This window comes from Bufo bufo, chromosome 3 (genome assembly GCF_905171765.1).
Source record: "Bufo bufo chromosome 3, aBufBuf1.1, whole genome shotgun sequence".
In the NCBI taxonomy this organism is placed as follows: Eukaryota; Metazoa; Chordata; class Amphibia; order Anura; family Bufonidae; genus Bufo; species Bufo bufo.
In genome coordinates this window covers 291,836,376-291,851,818 of record NC_053391.1, presented here as the reverse complement: position 1 = coordinate 291,851,818, position 15,443 = coordinate 291,836,376, and the positions used below count along the sequence as shown (strand labels likewise).

Here is a 15,443-nt window from a genome sequence, read left to right as displayed (position 1 = left end):
AGCAGTGTCACGAATGAGCTATAAGTAAGTGGTTGCAGAGAACCAGCAACATAATCATTGCAGCACAGGCCTTGAAGAGAGTCAAATCTACCTGAGAAGAGTCAGTTATTCATAATCTCCTGCTCTCCCCACCCATTTGCTGATGATTGGCAGTCTTATAGGGAGAAAAGTAAGGAGAAGACTGTCAATCACCAGCAAATGGGCAGAGAGAGCAGGAGCTTATGAATAACTCTGACTCTTCTCAGGTAGAGTTGACTGTTTTCAAGGCCTGGGCTGTAATGATTATGATGCTGGTTCTCAGCAACTACTTACTTTTAGCTCATGAGTAACACACCCCTGAAATCAGCTCATCTGTCGTTACTTCATGCAGTCCTTGATGAGTTCAGCATAAAATCGATGACAGGTTCCCTGTCACACTCAATATACTGCTGTTTTCCCAAATAATGTAATGGTTAACAGTTTTTATGAAACGAAAAAGACATCTGCCTTTTTGGTACTCAGCTCCAAGCAATACAAAACTTTTTTTTTCTTAAGGATTAAAATGTACATAAACAATAAATGTATTTTAACATACCTTGCTTCGAGAGTCAACATTTAGCAAACATACACCGCATGCTAATTCTTGAGCATTTTTTATTCCTGGTCGTAGCAAACAAGAGGCAAAATCCAATGCACTTTCATCTGGCTGTAAAAAAACAACAAAAAACAAAAACAAACAAAACATAAAAATGTATTTGCGGCTATGATGCAAAAATATATAGACTGAAATTATGCACGCAAAATCAGGGAATTTACTGATATAAAACTAATTTTATAACATTTAAAAAAATTGATTCTTAGTTAATTTTGCGTTTTAGACCTGGGTGTCAGTATACTGATGGCAGAAGTGCTGTATTGTCTCTACAGAGCGGTGTAGCATTGTGTGTGTGTGGCCAAATGCACAAGGAGTGTAGAATGGTAAACCAGGGTTTTGTTTGACTACATGGTATGGTGGCTTTGATTAACAAAGTTTGTGAGAACATTTGGCAATCTTTGCGCACTGCTGTGGATGTAGATGCTGCTGCCGTCTATCTCTCATGCCTAGTATCACAGTAGACATGGAGGAAAAATAAAAAAAAAACATGTGCTGCACTGTTGCCTCTGCACCTATACTACTTGGCATGCATTAGTTTTTCTCCACACCTGATGTAAGAATGGGGTAGAAAGGAACGGTGCAGTGATACTTTAAAGGGGTTGCCCTGTGTTTTAACTGTCATGTTTTCATCAAATAATTAATTTTAGCATATGTTACTGCTGCAGCAGCATTATGCATAAAGCAATCTTTAGTTTCTTCACATACCACCGATTTCCTTGAATTTTCCCCTTAGTTATGGCTGTCTTAAATCCTCTCAAGATGGCTCCTCTGCCAGTTCTGAGGCCAAAACTGCCTTCACTTACTTCCCATACACACTTGCTGTAGCCAGCAGCTTCCTGACAGCCAATCAGATTGGATTACTGAAAGACACGCCTCCTCACTTTGAAGCCTAATGCAGGCATGCAGTGTGAAGGACCGCCCCTCTGACTTCTGTTTACATTAAGTTGGGAGACAGATGAGCCCTAGCAATGGTCTTTTAAGGGAGCAGTGGAAAGGGACATGAGGCATTAATGAAAGCTGTCATTATAAGGTAATTACAGATCTTTTAGCAATCACTGACAGACTAACTCAGGTACACATGCCTAGCTCTAATAAACTAGCAAATAAAAAATAAATATGACAGTTATCCTTTAATAATTTTTATTCCCCTTACCACACCTGTGGAGGGAAGCATACCTGTTCCCTGCCACTCAGTTCCAGCTCATTCGGTCGATCACTGCATTCCAGTTCCTGCTTGTAAATTTCCAGCAGAAAGGAGGGGGGGCATGTGCACAGCTGTAGCCAATAACTGGCCACATGGATTACATGTCTTCTGGTCATGTTGGAAGTTTACAAGTAGGGACTGGAGCACAGTAAATGCAGTGGGGGACTAAAAAAGTGGAACTGAGCTGCAGGGAGCAGGTGAGAATGCATCCCTCCGCAGGTCTGGTGAGAAGGGTGGGAGACAAAAAAGTGTTAAAAAGCTTGACAACTCCTTTAACATTATCAAAAAGCAACAGTAATATAGAATGCATGATGTGGCTACACACAAGTCAAACTATGGGGCAGCAGTTATATCAAACCACGGCAATAGGTCTCCGCATAAGCTGTATGCACAAAAGCTTAGGGTATTTTTAAATGAGAAAGCTTGGACTAGGGGAAAATGTGTGTTTATGGGTAAGTAACTGGCTCAGTGATAAAAAACAGAGGGTGGTTATTAACGGTACACACACGATACATGGTTATTAACGATACCACAGGGGTCAATATTGGGCCCTAATCTCTTCAATATATTTATTAATGATCTTGTAGAAGGCTTGCACAGTAAAATATATATTTTTTTTGCAGATGACACTAAACTGTGTAAAGTAATTAACACGGAAGAGGACAGTATACTGCTACAGATGGATCTGGGTAGATTGGAGGCTTGGGCAGAGAAGTGGCAGATAAGGTCTAACACTGACAAATGTAAGGTTATGTACATGGAAAGGAAAAATACATGTCACCAGTACATACTTAATGGTAAAAACACTGGGTAACACCGACATGGAAAAGGACTTAGGAATTTTAGTGGACAGCAAACTTAAAGGGGTTGTCCAGGTTCAGAGCTGAACCCAGACATATCCCCTTCATCCAGCCAGCCCCTTTTAGATGAGAATGGGGGCATTTCACACTCCGGTGCTCTTCTTTGCCCTGCACTGCATCTCGCAGGGGAAGGGCTTTTTCATTAGCAGTGTTCCCGGTGATGCCAGCGACACTAATGGGTGGGCTTTAGAGCTGCCCTAGGCTGTAAAACTGCTAGGGCAGTGCTAAAGCCCTGGGAACACTGATAGGCGAAAACTTCCGCCTAGCAGTGTATGTTTGTAAACAAAAAAGCCCTTGTCCGGCGCTATACAGGGCAGGGCAAGGGAGAGCATTGGAGAATGAAATGCTACGATGCTTATATCAGAGGGGCTGCCTGGGTGAAGAAGGGCATATCCCCTTTAACTGTAGAATCCAGTGTCAGGCAGATGCTGCTAAGGCCAATAACAAAACCCTTCCTGTATGTGGGCAAACATTACCCGCTGAAAAAGCTGGAAGCCCTGCCATGAGAGGCAACACAATGTTCTGCACAGAGCGCTGAGCTGTTAGTGTCCCTCGTATCACTACTAGGAGTGACTGACTGTCACATGTGATGGCTCCCCAGATCATCACATTAGCAGTTGGCGGCAATATGTCATTTTACAGCAAAGGTAGGATTGAAGCAATTACCATACTTGAACCTAGTTGTTGATGTATCCCACACAGTACCTGGGATTGTCACTAAATACAATATGGTTCCAGTTGTAGTAGTCCAGGTTTCTCGTTCACACCACTGATGCAAATGAAGGTAACAATAGCAGGATTTCAAAGTCAGGACACTTAATAGGTGCTGTGACACCAAATTTCCTTTTGCTAAGGTAATGGAAATGGTCCAGGCACAGACAAGGGTGTGCAATGGAGGTGTCACCTGTGTCTGGATAGTGGACAATGAAACTGTGGATTAAGCTATGCTCTCTACTGGTGGTCTGTTTGGGCCATCTACTCGCAACACCTCCTAATAGCTAAATCAGAACGGCCCAAATGGCAGGCAATTTGTCAACGCGACCATTCTGCTTATCTCAGTCCATTGATGCGCTCCCTCTCAAAGTCTGTCAAATGGGTAAAATGTATATGAGTGCGTAGTAGATGCATGTATAGCAGCCAACAATCTCTCACCCAGAGGTAAACTATCCAAGAGTAGGCTCTGAGAGCCTTTTTATATGGTAACTGGGGAGGCACTTTTTTTTTTAAACTATTTTACTAACAGAATAGAAAAGTACATACATTCCAGTATATATCGTAGTACAATAGGAATTAACAATACATACACTTGTCAAAAAACTTCAGATATGTCAATAATTCCATACATTCAGTCACCCATTGCACCATTGCCTCTTCCGTTGGGTATTCTTACATCCTAAGTGTCTTTCAATATTCCCATTAAACTGATTGAACCATGGATCCTCGAGCTGTTGATATAGCTTGTCGCAGTCTCGAGGATGAGTATTGAGTATGTGGGGATTCACACCACCGACCCCATACCTTATCAAATTTTTGTGGTTTATTACGGTGTTTAAACACCAGTACTATATATGGTAGAATCTGATTTATTTGTTGTTTCCATATGGCTAAGTTCGGTGTATTGGGATTGTATCATCTTAAAGCAATACATTTTTCGAGCCATGGATAGAGACTCCTTTAAGAATGTTGTCATATATTGATCCCAATTGTCTTCATTTAATATTCCCAATAGGCAAATTTCAGGGTTACAGGCTACCGAAACTGGCAACAAATGTGAGAAAAAGGCCGTCACTTCTTCCCAGAATGCGGCAATTGGACAGCACCTCCAGATCATGTGCCAAAAATCCACCTCCAGTTCCCCGCACCTTGGGCATGCAGTAGATGATGCTCTACCCATTTTGTACAGCCTAGTGGGTGTTAGATATGCTTCATGTATAATGTTTAATTGTATTATTTTATTATTGACTGCTGGCAACACCTGTAAATGCGATTCTAATAAATCTGCTATAGAATCTGTTGTAAGTATGGGTATCTGTTTCTTCCATTTTTCCATAATCCTAAGGGATTGGCGCTGACCTTTGGTTGCACTAGGTGTGAATAAATTGCTGATCCCAAACCTCTGGGTCCCTGAGTTTTAACTATTATTAGTGGGTATTTGGGGATTGTACTGCTTGCTGATGGAAATACATTTTGTATGACCGATCGTAGCTGTAAGTATGAAAAAAAAATGGGTTCTGGGGAGTTGATGTTTCTGGGATAGCGCTTCAAATGTCATTAACACTCCCTGGTCATATATGTCCCCTAGGGCTTTAACTCCCACCATTTGCCATCTGTCCGCCCCCATCACTGTCTGCATTTGTGGTAGTGACTGGTTAGCCCACAAAGGTATGTCTGAAACTACTTCTTTAAAATGGGTCAACACTTTTGCTTCCCTCCAGGTTGTTTGTGCCAACTAGTGTATTGGTAACAGTGGTTTCTGGGACACATTTCCAGAACTAACCATAGTGTTTTACAATTTAGGTACAGTTGTAAGAAGTATTCTGACATGGGCATTTTTTCAGAAGAATACCAGGTGCTGATGAGCCTCAATTGGCTTGCCAAATAGTATATGTAATGATCCGGTAGCGCCATGACTCCTCCTGTTTTAGGGTGTTTTAGTGTGTCCAAACTTAATTTGGCTCGGGATCTGCCCCAGATAAAAACCCTAGTCAGAGAGTCTATTTTTCTAAATACCAATTTGGGTATATGTACATCTGAATGTTGAAATGCATACATAGCTTTGGTTAGAATGATCATTTTGATTAGATTGATGTGGCCTGCCACCGAAATACGCAGAGTCCTCCAGTTTTGAAGTTTATTTAGTATATGACAAATTAAGGGATATATGTTAAATCTCAGGGCCTGAGAGTGTATTTTTTACTACACTGCTCAAAAAAATAAAGGGAACACTTAAACAACACAATGTAACTCCAAGTCAATCACACTTCTGTGAAATCAAACTGTCCACTTAGGAAGCAACACTGAGTGACAATCAATTTCACATGCTGTTGTGCAAATGGGATAGACAACAGGTGGAAATTATAGGCAATTAGCAAGACACCCCCAATAAAGGAGTGGTTCTGCAGGTGGTGACCACAGACCACTTCTCAGTTCCTATGCTTCCTGGCTGATGTTTTGGTCACTTTTGAATGCTGGCGGTGCTTTCACTCTAGCCCTGTGCTCTTCACAGATGAAAGCAGGTTCACACTGAGCACATGTGACAGACGTGACAGAGTCTTGAGACGCCGTGGAGAACGTTCTGCTGCCTGCAACATCCTCCAGCATGACCGGTTTGGCATTGGGTCAGTAATGGTGTGGGGTGGCATTTCTTTGGAGGGCCGCACAGCCCTCCATGTGCTCGCCAGAGGTAGCCTGACTGCCATTAGGTACCGAGATGAGATCCTCAGACCCCTTGTGAGACCATATGCTGGTGCGGTTGGCCCTGGGTTCCTCCTAATGCAAGACAATGCTTGACCTCATATGGCTGGAGTGTGTCAGCAGTTCCTGCAAGACGAAGGCATTGATGCTATGGACTGGCCCGCCTGTTCCCCAGACCTGAATCCAAATGAGCACATCTGGGACATCATGTCTCGCTCTATCCACCAACGTCACATTGCACCACAGACTGTCCAGGAGTTGGCAGATGCTTTAGTCCAGGTCTGGGAGGAGATGCCTCAGGAGACCGTCCGCCACCTCATCAGGAGCATGCACAGGCGTTGTAGGGAGGTCATACAGGCACGTGGAGGCCACACACACTACTGAGCCTCATTTTGACTTGTTTTAAGGACATTACATCAAAGTTGGATCAGCCTGTAGTGTGTTTTTCCACTTTAATTTTGAGTGTGACTCCAAATCCAGACCTCCATGGGTTGAAAAATGTGATTTCCATTTTTTTATTTTTGTGTGATTTTGTTGTCAGCACATTCAACTATGTAAAGAACAAAGTATTTCAGAATAATATTTAATTAATTCAGATCTAGGATGTATTATTTTTGTGTTCCCTTTATTTTTTTGAGCAGTGTATATTTACTCCAAGGTATTTAAAAGTTCTCCACTACCTTCAATCTCCCCACATGAGAAGAGCCTGTCCAGTTTGCTCTGCCCAGAGGCATATATACAGATTTCTCCCAGTTGATTTTTAAGCCTGAGAACTCCCCAAATTGATTTATCAATACTGTGGCTCCTCTAAGAGATGCGCTAGGTGATGACAGATATAGTATCAGGTCATCTGCGTATAAACCTATGCGGGCTTCTTTTTCCCCCATGGTTATTCCTGTGATGTCGTTACTGCTTCTCACCCTAATTGCCAATGTCTCTATGGCCAGGGCAAACAAGCGTGGGGACAGAGGACAGCCCTGTTTCGTGCCTCTATGGAGTAGGAAGGCTTCTGATAATTCCCCATTTATTAATAGTCTACTTATCGGTCTGGAATATAAAAGAGTGACCCATTTGAGGAACTGTGGACCAAATCCATATCCCCTTAGGCATTGATGCAAATAAGCCCACTCTATGGAATCAAATACCTTGGCTGCGTCTAATTTAGGCAAGAGCCCAGTCTGCATTCAAGGAATGTCACAATTGTGTAACCACATGAACCCTTCTAATATTTTCCATAGTAGACTTCCCCGGCATAAATCCCGTCTGGTCTGGATGGACCAGTGATAAAAGGACCCGGTTCAATCTGGTGGCTAAAACCCTAGTTAGAATTTTATAGTCTGCATTCAGCAGTGCAATGGGTCTATTGGAGCTGCAATCTATGGGATCTTTGTCAGGTTTAAGCAATAATACAATGGTGGCCTCCATAAAGGACTCCAGCAGACTTCCTGCTTCCAGTGCTGCTTGTAGAGTGGATAACAATTGTGGAGCTAAAATCTCTGAATATCTAGCATACACCTCTTTAGGGAGCCCATTCGGGCCAGGCGACCTCCCATTATTGAGATCCGCTATGGCTTCTGTTATTTCTTCTAAACTGATTGGCTGGTCTAGTTGGGCACTTTGAGTTGTGGTAAGTTTGGGAAGGGAGATACTCTCTAGGTATGTAGCTATCTCTATTTCTGATGTTGTTATGCTAGATCTATATAGTTCTTGGTAGAAATGTGTAGAGGTCTGAAGGATTGAATCTTGCATACTACACTCTTGACCTGCTGAGTTCCTAACCGATAATATTGTTGAAGATGGTAGATTATGTCGAATTAGTTGGGCCAAAAGTTTAGCTGATTGATTCCCTAGCTCAAATAGTTTCCTATCTGCTTTGTCTTTTAGTATAGTTAGGTAGTGCCTGCCTGCTTGGAGCCATGCATTTCTATTAGCGTCTTTTGGATGACTAATGTATTGCTGTTCCAGTATTTTACATTGGGATTCCATCTCCATCTCCAGGTGCTTAGTGTCTTTTTTAATGTAAGAAATGCTGGAGTGTAGGGACCCACAAAGAAATGCTTTTAGAGTATCCCAGACTAGGGGTGTATTAGGCTCATCTATGTGTATGTCCAAGAATTATTTTATATGGCAAGCTGTCCCATCTGCTGAACCCAACAAACTCAGCCAGAACGGATGTATACTCATCCTGTACATTACTGAGGGGGTGCCCCATATTAGAATGCCTAGCATTGGTGAATGGTCTGATATCCCCCTAGTTAATTATGATATGGAGCAGAGGTTTAATAATGCTAGCTCATTGCCTAGTATAATCTATATGGGATAGGGAGTTATGCCCACCGCTTTAGCAGGAGTACACCCTATATCTGGGATGTTTGGTCCTCCAGAAGTCAAACCACCTGAACTCAGTCAGGAATCTGTTAAGTTGTGAGGGGCTCCCTGTACTGGTTGGGTCTGCTATGTCCGTGAAGCGGTCTAGCAAGGGATCCATCATCATATTTAAATCTCCCATGCAAAATAATCTAGAATGCGGGTAAGTGGTTGCAAAGGTAGCCGCTAAATGTAATATGTGCATAGATCCGGGAGGGGGGTTTATAGATACCTAGTAATGTATATTGTACATTGTCAATTAGAGAGGGACAAAAATACATATCTGCCTTCTGAATCAACAGCAAAGTCTTTTACCTCCCAGCGCAATTGTTTGTGAATTAGTAATGATACCGCTCGTGAAGAAGAGGTGTGATAGGAGTGTGCGGCTCACTGGACCCAGGGTTTCTGGAAAACTTTAGAGGTTGTGCTATTCAGGTGTGTCGCCTGAAGATACAGGATTTGTGGGCTAGAATTCCAAATAAAGGACAATGCCATAGATCTCTTTTGTGGTGTACCTAATCCCCTAACATTCCATGATAAGATTTTTAGCTCGGCCATGGATTCAAAGGCAGACATTGGTTGTCAGATGTAAGGCTCAGCACAACAGATGGAAATGTAGACAGCATTACTACAAAAATAACTGCATCTAACCAATAAAACATTGTTGTTTTAAATTCAAACATGTCAGTAACGGTATACTAACTATGCATGTAGTGATAGCTCTGAAGTGACGTCTCACTCCAGAATACAGGCCAGTGGGACCGAGATGCTTCCACCTACGGTGGTTATTAGTAGAAGCATGCGGGCTGTGGCTACAATAATGGTATAACCATTGAACTAATCAAGAATAGAACTTAACGCCGTATAGCTTTGCCTAGCATGAAACTAGATATAATCATATAACCATCTAGAATATAATAAGTAAACTGAACCAGCTTGTTGCGATCAATTGTTGACTAGTCCCTAGGAATTGTGGGAATCTCAGCGTCTGGGGGATCTTCTACTTAAGATGATGTAAAGAAGACTGCTCTGTTGCCGTCCACCACTCTGAGCCTCGCTGGATAGTCCATGGAATATGGGCTATTCGCTTCTCTCAGGCGCCTCTTTACATCAATAAATGTGGCATGTTGTTTCTGCAGTTCCATGGAAAAGTCTGGAAAAATTGATACTTTGGCACCATCGTATTTGATTTCTTGCCGTCTTCTAGCCAGAGCAATTATCTTGTCCCTGTCTTTACAATTGAGGAACCTGGCAAGCATGGGACGAGGTGGAGCCCTGGCGGCGAAGGTTTCGATGGTACTCTGTGTGCCCGTTCCACTGCGAAGGCCGAGGAGAACTCTGCATCCGGAAAGAGTTCTTTTATAAATTTTTCTATGAACTCGTCAGGTGTACGGCCCTAAGCTCTTTCTGGCAATCTGATTATTCTGATGTTATTTCTGCAGAGCCTGTTTTCTAGATCGTCTTCTTTTTGTTTCCGAGACTCCGCTTTGATATTGAGATCAGATATGGACCATGGAACCGTGGTGGTAACATCTTCTATGCGTGAAATACTCTCTTCCACATGCTGTACTTTCTCCAGTAGGCTATGTAGGTCTTGGCGTAGCAGCCCCAGGTCAATTTTGACTTCATCTAGTTTCCCTGTGAGAGAAGTCTTGCACGCTGTTATGGCCTCCAGGACTTGGGTGGTTACTTGTTTGAGCATAGGCTCTTCTCGATCCTCCTCAGCGGACGCTGTTGAATCAGATGCTGTACTTGCCCTAGTGTGAACATTTCTCTGTGGCAATGGCAATCGCGTTCCTTTGTCAGGTTGTCTGGCAAATTCATGTATTTCTTTGTACAGACAGTTTATTGACCAGTGCGGTGATCTGCTTCAGTAATTTGGCAGTCTGCAATACTATTAAATAGTGTGCCCAGTTATATAGAAGAGGGTTATTGTGCCCTCTGCTGATTTAAGTGCCTGCGCCGCCAAGATGGCTGACTGGCGGGAAAACAGGGGTGCCTGTAGTGGTGGCTGGCTCTCACTCCTTCCTCGATGTTATTTCACCCGCTGCCTTCTTATGCTCCCCCTTTCTTCTCACCAACTCCGGAGCGTTCCTATGTTACTCCTCTCCGAAGGTGGATCGCGCTTCTTATCCTTCTCCCTTTGCAGGGCTCCCGTTTCGGAGCGCAGCTCAGCTTCAGCGTGCGCTCCGTCGGGTGGACTTCTCTGGCTCCAGGTATCGGGATCTGCTAGTGGGGCTTGATAAGGAGACTGGTACCAGTTAAATGGTGTTATGGTCAGCAGGATTTATCACAGAATGTAGATTTGGCCACGGAGCTCCCTTTAGCTGCGTCCAGCCATCTTGGTTGCTGGCCACGCCCCCTTGGGGAAGCACTTTTATACCCTCTTGTAACAAGGCCCAGTGTCTAATCAAACCAAACCTGTAATCATTTACTTATGTGCCTGAGCTGCATTAGAGTTTTTCCACATTTCTATACTTCTTTGATAGCACAATTGCAATTTAGAACTGACTAATTATCACTCATATTTTTTATATATTCTTTTGTATCTATTATTCCGTCCATTAACATTACGTGTTTAGCATGATTTATTTTGTGGGAATATTCTTTAGCCGTCCCGCCCCTCTGTGAAATTGTGTGTACAGCTTGACTCACTGTATTAAAATGCACCGGAGTCCCGGACATCCCCTCTACCTCCCCTTCATCAACTTGCGCGCACTGTTTTGGAGCATGTGATCATGCGTCAGTGCGCTTGCTAGCCCTTTCCCGTACGTGCTGTAGGTGAGTGGTTGTGCCTGGGGGTATGTTTTCCTGGGGCACGAGCAGCATGCGCCATGTAAGTAGATGGTGAGTTCATTAAAGGGGTTGTCCGAGTTATGGGAAAAAAAAATATAGCACTGTAAATCTGATAGTCAGCAATATATAATTATATATTAAGCTAAGGCCTCTTTTTTTCCCGTTTACATTACTTATTTGCGTACCGTATACGAACCATGATTTCAATTGATCCGCAAAAAAAAAAAAACGGAAGGTACTCCGTATTTCCGTTCCAATATAGAACATGTCCTATTATTGTCCGCATAACAGACAAGGATGGTACTGTTCTATCAGGGGCAGCTGTTCTGTTCCGCAAAAAACGGAATACACACAGACTTCATACGTATTTTTTGCAGACCGCAAAATACTGAAAAAGACATACGGTCGTGTGCAAGAAGCCTAAGCGAGTTTTAGGCAAAAAAAAAAATCTATTTTCTCATTTACCTGGTAATCTTCTGGTCCTTTGTTTACCTGTAATAACAACAATCTCTGAGGTTTTTCTCAATGATATTTGTGCCCCTCTCCCTGATCTGCAAAGGGAGTGAATATAAAGGCTGCCTTAAGTGAAATATCTGACTACTGGGATACTCAGCAGCATGTTGTATGTGTAGGACTACAAGTCCCAGCTGTACAATGACACTGCTGATAGACACAGGATATTCCCCCTACCTGTTCTTGTGCAATGCTCTGCAGAACTCCTCCAGTCTGTCAGCTCTGTGTCTGCAGAATGAGGAGGGAAGATACTGTGTCTCTTCATTGCCTGCAGCTACTCAGTAATGGCTCCAGACCTGAGTGTGTGCTGCAGAAGGGGTTAAGGTTTCCTGAAGAATCCAGGGAGAGGGCAGACGGCAGTGCAGGGGGCACGGCCAGCACAGTGATGTCTCCTGTACAGACACAGACCTGCTCTCTTAGGCTTGTGCACGAAACCTCACCAGAGCAGGCAGAGAAGCTGAAATCACAGGTCATGGGACCCTCAGTGAAATCTGAGAAAGGTGCCACTGCAGATGAAGTAAGTAAATTGTAAACTCCTTACATTTGCCTAGTTAGAAACTTATAAAGAACAAAAAAATAAGAGTGGGTTCACACTAGCGTTAGGGATTCCATCATGGCTTTCCGTTATAACGGAATGCCCAGACAGAATGCAAAATGGAAGCCTTTAAAAGGCATTCCGTTTGCTTTCCGTCCTAATAGAAGTTAATGGGAAAGCATAAGGGATCTGTCTGGGTCCATTATGCAAGACTGAAAACAAAGTCCTGTCGACCGGACTGTTTTCCGTCTTACATAACGGGACCCAGACAGATCCGTTTTGATTCCCATAGACTGCTATTAGGACGGAAAGCAAATGGAATGCCTTTTAAAGGCTTCCGTTTTGCATTCCGTCATAATACAAGTCTATGGGCAGAAGAACGGATCCGTCCTTCCGTCTTATGGATTCCGTTATTTTCCGTTATAACCATGTTATAAAAGAAAGCCATAACAGAATCCCTAACGCTAGTATGAACCCACCCTTACTCTGACAACCCCTTTAATACTTCTGCTGTGCATCTGGTGTACTTTTTAGCAATTGGTCTTTCTTCCTAATAAATGGGCATTAGACGAAGGCATCTGCAGAAACGCTCCTTGATTGTGAATGCAGCTTCCTCTTTTGACTTTAACCATAACCAAGGGTTAGTCAACCATAATCATGGGTCTATTTGGTCTTTTTAAATATATATTTTTTCCTTTGTTGCTTTTTTTTGGGTCACACCCACCTCTCACTAGTTGTTAAATTAAGTATTTTGGTTTGGTGCTGTATCTTGCCATTGCCATAAATCTTGATTGATAATAGTGAAGGCACAAGAGAGTGTATTCACCATATACTTTTTGACCAGCGATAGACCTCATAAATACATATGTATCTGTTTTATATACTCATTGTTGGGGCTTGTGGATTCCATTATTTGCAACTGTATGTTGTCTTATGTATTAGGGAATGTGGTCCTTCTTTATGCAGTGTGACTTATCTTTTATGCATTTTTTATGTGTTTTTAAGATATTCCAATAGCAAAATTGTAACATAATTAACATAGTAAAGCATGTTTTTCTTTTATATTTTTTGGGGCATATGCACAATTTTTGTTGTTTCTTTAGCTGGTGGTGCAGTCCGGTATGTATTTAGTTCAGGCCATAAGATAACAATCAATTCTCTTTAACTTTATTTATTACCACTTAACATAAGTATGGTTGCTTACTGCTCATTTTTGTGGTGTATGCCTCAGAGTTTTGCAGCAATTAGACATTTCTATCTTGGTGCATTATATTTTTTTGTCAATGAATGTATATGTATACATCTATATAAAACAAATAGGCCACATCACTGCAGTTGTAATGAAAAACCTTCAATCCATTTATTCAAAGCAGGTACAGCCTCTTCCAAAAATTCAACGTTTCGGCAGTCACAACCACCTTTATCAAGCATATAAAATAGCGTAAATTACATATATATACACTCCTCCCCACAATTCAATTGGTCATTACATCAGTGTTCCCCATATACAATCACCATGACAACCCCAAAATGCATCATGTTATTAGGTTACAGTGTGAAATATATTGATCTACATAACACATCTCTACCCAATAATGTATACTAAAACAAGGACGCATACGTATACTAAAACTATGATGACACATCTGTAACTCACACACAGGCTCTTTAACAATGGACACATTTATAATTATTTTACAACGATCGTAGACATCCTGCACAGGATGGGAGATTATGGATCAATATATGAACTCGTCCTGTTTTGGTATACACTATTTGGGTAGAGATGTGTTATGGAGATCAATATATTTGACACTGTAAACTAATAACATGATGTATTTGTCATGGTAATTGACTGTATATGGGGAACACTGGTTGTAATGAACAATTAATATTCTTGACAAAAGGTGGTTGTGACTGCCAAAATGTTTTATTTTTGTGACTGGATGTACTGTACCTGCTCTGAATAAATGGCTTGAAGGTTTTTCATTACAACTGCAATGCTGAGGCCTGCTTGTTTTGGATATTTTTCAGAGCATGTGAACCAACATTTTATAAGATGTGAACTACCATCTTGCAAGGAAGTGACTATTCAGTTCTTCCAGTGAGTTATCTCCTATCCCACTCATTACAGCGGAGCTTGAGTGTGTATTGCCGCTGTGATGCTGCTGACCACCAGGGCATAGTGATAGTGCCCATATGATCAGGCACTGTAATAGTACGGCATTGGACCGTTGAGGACTCCTGCCAATGTCATACTATAATATGTTTTCTTCCAGAACATTACTATACCTGTCCACAGTACGTGCCTGGTATTGCAGCTAAGCTCCACTACGTTGGATGTGACAGAGCTGCAATACCAGACAAAACCCACATACAGGTCTGGCACTGTTTTTGGAAGAAAGCAGCTACCGTATTTTTCGCCCTATAAGACGCCCCCCCCCCCTTCCCCCAAAAGTGGGGGGGGGGGGGGAAATAGCAGTGCGTCTTATGGGGCGAATGCTGCTGTTTACACTGATACACCGCCGACCGCATGCTGCACAGCGCGGTCAGAGGGGTATCAGCGAGGAGGGGCTGGGGGCCGGCATCTAGTTTTCTAATGGCAGCGGGGCCCGGTGCAGTCATTGTATTCTATTGCACAGGGCCCCGCTCACTGTACTAATAGTATCTAACTGCAGGCAATGTTTAACTATAGAATATCTTCAATCCAGCACCCTGTACTTACGTCCGTAGCAGGCAGGAGGCTGGGTGGGTGGGCACTGGCAGCGCAACTCAATACGTCACGCGCCTGCTCCGCCCACTTTATGAATGAAGCAGGTGGCACGGGCACGTGACTAGTGAGTTACGCTGCCAGTGCCCGCCCAGTCTCCTGACTGCTACGGACGTAAGTACAGGCTGCTGGATTGAAGATATTCTATAGTTAAACATTGCCTGCAGTTAGATACGATTAGTACAGTGAGCGGGGCCCGGTGCAATAGAATACAATGACTGCACTGGGCCCCGCTGCCATTACAAAACTAGTGTAGATGCCAGCCCCACCCCCTGTATTGGGGGTCATTCACAATACACAGGGACACTGTTATGGGGGGGGGGGGGGATCTGTGGATGACACATAGCATA

The 15,443-nt window shown here is 42.8% G+C and overlaps 1 protein-coding gene across 1 annotated transcript in view; it reads right to left on the bottom strand.

The window, feature by feature from the left end:
- The window catches only part of SYNRG (synergin gamma), a 303,838-nt gene that overhangs the window by 37,919 nt on the left and 250,476 nt on the right, over positions 1-15,443 (bottom strand). The window contains 1 exon segment of the mRNA XM_040424188.1: positions 575-685. Within this exon segment, the coding sequence (XP_040280122.1) occupies positions 575-685 (111 nt within the window).